At 36.9% G+C, this 8227-nt stretch overlaps 1 protein-coding gene across 1 annotated transcript in view; it reads left to right on the plus strand.

Annotated features, from left to right (window-relative positions):
- LOC144439265 (gamma-aminobutyric acid type B receptor subunit 2-like) overlaps window positions 1-7976 on the plus strand; it is a 9159-nt gene extending 1183 nt beyond the window's left edge. Inside the window, exons 3-10 of the mRNA XM_078128540.1 lie at window positions 40-129; window positions 904-1054; window positions 1988-2123; window positions 4056-4163; window positions 4737-4859; window positions 6610-6752; window positions 7131-7323; window positions 7650-7976. Coding sequence (XP_077984666.1) covers window positions 40-129; window positions 904-1054; window positions 1988-2123; window positions 4056-4163; window positions 4737-4859; window positions 6610-6752; window positions 7131-7323; window positions 7650-7976 — 1271 coding nt within the window. The remainder of the gene's footprint in view (window positions 1-39; window positions 130-903; window positions 1055-1987; window positions 2124-4055; window positions 4164-4736; window positions 4860-6609; window positions 6753-7130; window positions 7324-7649) is intronic.
- Window positions 7977-8227: the final 251 nt, after the last annotated feature.

Below are 8227 nucleotides of genomic sequence, written 5' to 3' on the forward strand. Positions count from 1 at the left end.
GACGCATCAGTTTATACTTCAAAATTCTATTTTGTGCAGATGGGACTGAAATTCTGATTGGAAGGTATATAGCACAGAGTGATGTTATACATTGGTTGATACCAGAAGAAGAGATATGGTATAGAAGTGGTACTGTACAACTTCTTTTTTTCCTACTTTGTATACTTACATTAATTGTAAAGAGAAATTGGGTGTAATCACCTCTGTAGACATCAAGCTACCAGCAAACTAAGATAGACAAAACCTAAAGCTTTTGTAGCAATATAAATAAAGCATATTAGCCTTACACCCAATAGTTACACTCACAGTAGGGTGGCGTATGTGATAACATTCAAGCGACCCCATGAAGTATTTACACTATCTTGATTACTGGACGATTATATCCACATAACCAAGGCACCACTATTACCCACCTGCGTAAACTACCACACGTGAGAATATTGTTGATTTGTGTCTATCTTAATATGTCTATATTGATTAACGCAGTAGTAAATGCTAGCTGGTTCTGTACCACCTCTTGTTTTTGATTACCCTAATATGTTGACAGGGTACTTGTACTGTCAAAACAAAAGTAATATTCAAGTCAATATCTAGAATATGTGATCTTGGTGATGTCACGTTTTCACGTTGTATGTTTGTTGTTCATGCAGGACACCAACTTCCATCAAACCCTGGATGCGATATCTTTGTTATTGTACATTCTTGTGAACATTGTGTAGTGAGCAATGAGAACATAGCAATATCGGAAAGCGATAAATTCGGTAGCAACAATTTATTGAATTTGCGGATATTTCCGATGTTTGATAACGCTTGATTGATATTTGGTTTATATTTTGAGCGTATTTGAGCACAGAGCAACTGTACCACTGTAATATTGGAACATTCGCACTTTTTTCTCTAAAGGAGGTAAACCACCCCGTGATGAAGACAGAACAGAAATACAAATTCAAGTGATATCGTTTGTTTTATTCATTACCATGACTGTATTGGCTGGATCTGGTATCATCATGGCAGTAGGACTTTTGGTGTTTAATATTTTCTACAGAAATGAAAGGTAGGAATAACTACTGATAATATCAATTGGTTGTCATGACGAATACTGTATATTTACCTAATTCTTTATTAGCACATATGGTCTGTTTAACCCGTGCTACTATATTTCTCTGTTTGTTTGTTTGTTTGTTTGTTTGCTGTTTGTTTTGCAACGGCGTTATCAAGTTGATAAAACAACTGACCCTACATTTATATTGAGTCCATAATTATTGCATGTCAACCTTTACTTACATGTGTAATTGATGTACGAACTATCGCTATAAACATGATAACTTTGGGAAATGCACTTTTAGACGTAAGGATTTCCGGCACAGTTGGATATGATCGAAATCTTATACCTTCATTCAGAAAACTAGACATAAGCTTATATTTGCTACGTTATCGTAATATATGAAATGTATCTTTTGCCTTAGAAAATATGAATTTTATTACGGCCAACAGTAGAGTACACTTCAGGCAAAACAAAACCCTTGAGAATGGTGCATAGGGGACGGATTAAGAAGGGGCGGGACATGTAGAGCAGTACAGTTCACGAAGAAAATCAAAATGTAAATTACGAACTTCATGAGTAATACTCCTCATTTCTCAAATTTACATCAGTCGTAAACAGTTCGAGGAAATTACGAATTTCAGATACGAAACTTTTATAGAAAAACTGTGATGATGGTAGTTTGCACGTCGTACAGAAAACGTTTTAACAGTAAATTGTTATACGTAAGACTTGAAAAAAAGAATTGTCCGACCATAATTTGGTCTCATTCGTAGCTTTTTTGCGTACACGCTTACAGTTTATCATGAGGTATTCTTTACTACCAGCTCAATTCACTCTATTGGGTTAAGGATATATTTTCTCAGGCAGAGTTTGTTAGAATTATCAGCTTCAGACTATGTTTTTCACATTCATTAAATGCAAGAATGTCATTTTGTCCAACAGATTGATTAAGATGTCAAGTCCTAACTTAAACAACGTTATTATTATTGGCTGTTTCTTGGCCTTTGTCACAATATCGTTACTTGGTATGGACAGGAATATAATGCAGACCGATACCCAGTTGGCCATCCTTTGTCAGGTACGTCATTTTCCTATTTCTTTGGTAATCTTCTGACGACACAATCTAAGGTATATTTTGGGATTAGATGAGATCCGCTAGGGGGACCACCGTTCAGAAATACACCCGGAGGTTGACATTGGCATACATGCCGCGAGAATAATAACTGAGTGGGAGTGAGGCCCTGATAGTGAGTAGGTAGCAACAGCGATTTCATTAAAGGAATGCAATACTCAGCAGGTAGGGATATAGAAACAGCAAATCATTCATATCAAAATCACACGTGTTTAATGAATAACATGCAAATGTTATGAATTGAAAATGTACATAATGAAATTTCGTTTAGAGGATATTGCACAATTCAAAATAATTCTTTTTTAAAAATTTACAATAGCCCCATATACACGGCACTAAAAATCGAAGGAAAGTTTGAAGCCAGTGTAGACGTAAACGCGCCCTGAAACCGTCCTGACTTAGGGCACCTTCGAGAAGTTTCCTGAAACCCTCCTGACTTCGTCATATGTACTGTCAGGATGGAACGTACGGCATCTACGCCGTATAGTAACCTTCCTGCGTGTAGACATAAACCTATCCTAGTTCAGGTAGGACTCTGGACTGCCTCAGGTAGGACGACCTACGTCAAGACGGGGCTAGTGTCATACATACGGTGAATTTACCCTATTATACTATGAAATCGCCCAAATGACGCCTGCCTGTAACATTTGCTGGTGATTTCACTTTTTTTGGTTTAAGGTCAGTACATGTATAATTATGATGGCGGTTTGATAAGACCCGCTTGGATATCTGTATGTAGAATATATATATATCCGGAAGGTGAAATTCGCACATCTGATGGATCATATGGTATCTCTCCCAGTCGCTTGGTCATTTTTTCGTGCCACATATGCAAATTACACCTTCCTGGTATATATCTCTAAACAGATCCTCTCGCTAGTCTCATCACATGCGCCATAATATATCATAGCTTGTTAACCAATCAAATCACTCGCCTCATGTCAAGTATACATTAATGTTCCCTTAACGCAATGAGTAACGGTAAAGAGTTGCCATAAAAGGATAGTAGTTTATGACCAGAGTAAGTTTCTCCGCTAGTGCATCGGAAGCCTACTCTAAAGAGGACAATGATTTATCGTATATGCCCTATAGTTGGATATTTCATGGAAAGAGAAAATTTCGTCCTGCCAACGCTAACATTTGTATTCTTAAAGATAACTGAAAGATTTTTCACACATTTGGATTTACCTTATTTGACATTTTTATTTAAAAATGGTTTAATACAAACTGGTGTCAGAACAAAAGGAATCAGTGATGGTGGTGGGCATGATCATATAAAAATGTTACATATTTAGTCTTGTAAGTGCAAAGACCGTGTACCATCAAAACCATTTCACCAAAAAAACATTGTCTTCAATTATGTATTATTTTGTTCAAATCTATTAAATTCAAACAGAAAAGTCCTAGTCAAATAACTGTTTTATGAGTCTAGAGTGGTACGTGTCTGGTACTTTAAAATATCACGTATCTCTTTTACTGAAGGAGTTGTGTAATTGATACTTTATGATATCTTTATCACCTCACTTTGCCACACATTTGTTTAACTTTAATAGCCACCCTTCTGAAAAACATCATGTCTGGATTTCATGACTTTAGCTCTTGTTTTCGACTTCGCCTAGTTATCATATTAGCTACTGTTAGCACCTCATAAATGTGTAATTTGTTGACGAACGATTTTTATTCGTAATATGCGCACAACCATATACATTAAGCCATTGTATATAATACTGTCAACAATCTCAGCTAATTAAGAGGGTTTAAAAAAATTTCGTTCAAAAACATTTATATAATTTCAAAGAAACAGAAGTAATATAAACTAAAAATGACGAAAGGTTAAAAATACGCAAGCTTGTATTAGCCGTTTCTTGTCTTTTGCAGATACGAGTGTGGATATTAGCCATAGGATTTACACTCTCCTTCGGTGCCATGTTCTCCAAGACTTGGCGGGTCTACACGATATTTACCAACAAGACCTTGCAGAAAAGGGTAGGAACACAGAACATGCAGTACCAATTCACATGTTCACAATTGTCTAATACATACTTGCAATAGTTTCGATCAAACTCGATCAAACTTGTTTTACGAATTAAATCACAGTCATGGACGGCCTGACGGTATTGAACACAGTTCATTAGCATTGCTCAATACTTTTTCTTGACAGGCCAGATTCACTTCCTAAAGTTATCAATACCCTGTTTCCTTCTCGTCAACCCTCTTCCCGATTCTCTTAAGATTTTGCCCTGTTTCTCAGACTATATCGATCTCTATGCCTTCGATCCGTCTTTGAGTCAACCAAAAACGTTTGGAATCTATACTTTTAAATTATATGAAGATCCAAATAGCGAAAAATTGATTTATTCTCTGCTGCTACATAGTACATGTAATGTGGAGAAAAGGTAAACTCAAATTTTGTTTTAACTGAATCAAGTGAATTAACCGAATACCTTTTCTTAGTTATGACAAATGCCACTTTCATACATGCACAAACACGAAAAGGCCATCAGTCGCTCTTTGGCTTCATTCGTGTTTCAATAAATTATCGTTTATTTTTCTTCCTAGGTTATCAAAGACCACCGTTTGTTAGCAATGGTAGCTGGTATGTTATGCATTGATTTAGCCATCTTAACTATATGGCAAATTGTGGACCCCCTTTCAATCAAGATACGACAGGATAGACCACTGGTAAGGACATGATACTTTTTCAGCAACCCTTGCCATTTGACTACATAAATCTTCTGACAGCTAGTCGTGATGTGTGGATTCTGTTTTCTCATGGCAGAATACGCCATTTAAAGGACACGTGCATTATCTTGTAGTTTGATATTTACTATCTCGATTCATTTTACCATCGAAAGTCTCATATTAATTTCTTCTGGGAATAGTAGGCTTCAAAATCTCGTTGGTTTTTCTTTCTATTTTTTTTTAAACTGTTTAACCGGCTGTTCACTATTTCCGTACTAATGCTATCATTTTACAAAGATAAGACCTTTAATTCAGTATACACTACTTCAGTACTTTACGAATTGGTATCCCTAATAATAGTACGGTACACATAATGCTAACATTCGATGTATTGTCATAAGAAATTTACGACAAGTCTGTGTTTTATGATGATAGGCTGTATCAGTACACTGGTACGGCTATGCCACATCGGTAGCTACTAAGCTTTATACACTACCAAAGCCAGTCAACATGATAGTTACTGTATTCTTCCAAAGATATCACCCTATCACCATGCATGATAGTCAGTGTATGCTTAGCCTACCAAACATACACCACCCTGTCAGCATATGGAAGGTAGTGTACTCTGCCAAGATGCCACCCTATCACCATTCTACCACAAAATACCATCCCGTAACCATACCAATCAGTGTATTCTGTCACCATGGTAGCTGTTGTATTCTACTACGGATTTCATCCTGTCACCATGGTAGTCAGTGTAAACTACCAGGATAACACCTTGTCATCATGATAGTAAATTCATTCAACCAAGGAACTCCCCCCCCCCCCCCCATCGTCATGATAGTCAATGTATTCTACCAAGGATACCACCCTGGTACCGTGGTAATTAGTGTATTCAATTAGGATACCATCCTGTCACCATGATCGTCAGTGTATTCTACCAAAGATACCACCCTATTACCATGGTAATAGTGTATTCTAATTAGGATACCACCCGGCCATCATGCTAGTGTATTCTACCAAGATGACACCCTGTTGCCAGGGTAATTAGTGTGTTCTACCAAGGATACCACTCTGACCCAATGGTAGTTAGTGTATGCTAATAAGGATACTACCCTGTCACCATACGATTAGTGTAGTCTAACAAGGGAAAACACTGTCACCATATGATTAATGTAGTATCGCAAGGACAAACACTCTGTCCCCACGGTAGGTAGTGTATGCTAATAAGGATACTACTCTGTCACCATGTGATTAGTGTAGCCGAACAAGGGCAAACACTTTGTCACCATATAATTAGTGTAGTCTAACAAGGGCAAACACTTTGTCACCATATAATTAGTGTAGTCTAACAAGGGTAAACACTTTGTCACCATATAATTAGTGTAGTCGAACAAGGGCAAACACTCTGTCACCATGTGATTAGTGTAGTCTAACAAGGGCAAACACTTTGTCACCATATAATTAGTGTAGTCTAACAAGGGCAAACACTCTGTCACCATATAATTAGTGTAGTCGAACAAGGGCAAACACTCTGTCACCATATAATTAGTGTAGTCGAACAAGGGCAAACACTCTGTCCCCATGTGATTAGTAAAGTCTAACAAGGGCAAACACTCATATATCCATACTCGCATCTCGTTTAACAAAGAGCGCCTGTCAGTTCCAATCTACTTGTACTCATGCTCATATGCTATCAAAAATACTAAATTCTTACAAGTGCACATCACATTGTTATTGTTGTCATTAGGAGAGTCCACACGAAGAAAATGTTATTATAATTAAGGAAATACATCACTGTTGGTCGCAATACAATGCGTACTTCACAGCTGCTATATTGGTTTTTAAAGGTTTATTACTCATATTTGGTGCTTTCATTACTTGGCAAACAAGGTCAGTATTTCGTTCTTAAAGTAATCTTATCATCCATACGTAATATATATTTCTTTTTTGGGATGTTAATTAATACAACACATTTACTATGATGGATTAAAACTAAAACACGAGAACAACAAGTGGTTGTTGTTGTTGTTGTTGTTGTTGTTGTTGTTGTTGTTGTTGTTGTTGTTGTTGTTCCTTGTCCACGCGGTTATCTTACCTTCACCTATGATAAAGAAATGTTATTACAAACGTCTCTCATGTTAACCCCTTGTAGGGACTGTTATATAACTTCTGCACTTTCAGACAAGTAAAGTGTTTGTTTGCCAGTGTAACCGTTGTGATTATAGTGAGGAGATATTTTTGTAACGACTATTTTTGTTTGTTCGACAGAAATGTTAGCATTCCCGCACTAAATGACACCAAATACATTGCTCTCTGTATCTACAATGTCTTCATATTCAGCGTTATAGGAGTACCGTTATCGTTCATCTTAACGGATAATACCGAGTCAGCCTACGCTATTATCGGTGGTTTTATTCTATTTTGTACAACAGGAACACTTTGCCTTCTTTTCATTCCAAAAGTAAGTTCTGCGTATTGGATTTTGGCACTATAAAAATTCTTGTTTTGTTGGTTATTATATGTACATGAAGTGGTTTGTAAACAAACTGAGCATATACAAGTAATCTCTTCTTATGACTAGTAAACACATGACAAGATTCATATACATGTTTTCTTCTTCCACTTTTGATTGCGAAACAGACTTGTTTCGAACAAATCACTTGTCCTTCTTTAGTGTCTAACTGGATCTGACAGAATGGTCCAAAATTTGCTGGAGGTATGAAAAGGTCTAATAAAAGAAACGTTCTTCTCATTGTATTAAAGTTATCCTGTTATTCTCAATTGCAGATTGTATGTATATTTCGTGGTTATTCACCTGAGACTGTCGGAACCGGAATCAAAGCGACAACATTGGCTAATACTAAAAACAATGCAAACAGCATTAGTAAGAGATCATCAAAAACAAGAAGTTCGTACGCTGATCCACCGTCTAGTATGTACGAAAAAAGACAGTCCCTTGCTGTACCAGGCCATACAAGGAAAGGCTCCATTAACAGTGATCTGTCCTCTGCTGATAAGAAATCTTCCACTAATACGCCTACGCAAAGAATGGCTCTACTAGTTAGTACTAGTGATGCTCCAGCTAATGGTGGATCAACAGAGAATATCCTGTAATAATGCTCTAATATCTGACCCGTGTTACCATCTAACCTATTGAAAACGGTCAGATTATCTAATGTGTAAACTGCTCCCCGTACTGCACTCCGCCAATGCTTAACATTCTGAAATAATAGACTATATTTTCGGGAGAAAATATCCACTGGATGGAAACATGTTTAAGATTGGATGCACGCTTTCTACCTTTTGTCAATCGCTTGATAACAAAGCCCCTCCCCCTTTCCTCTTCGATTTTACAGGTGAATTTG

This window comes from Glandiceps talaboti, chromosome 8 (assembly GCF_964340395.1).
Source record: "Glandiceps talaboti chromosome 8, keGlaTala1.1, whole genome shotgun sequence".
Lineage (NCBI taxonomy): Eukaryota > Metazoa > Hemichordata > Enteropneusta > Spengelidae > Glandiceps > Glandiceps talaboti.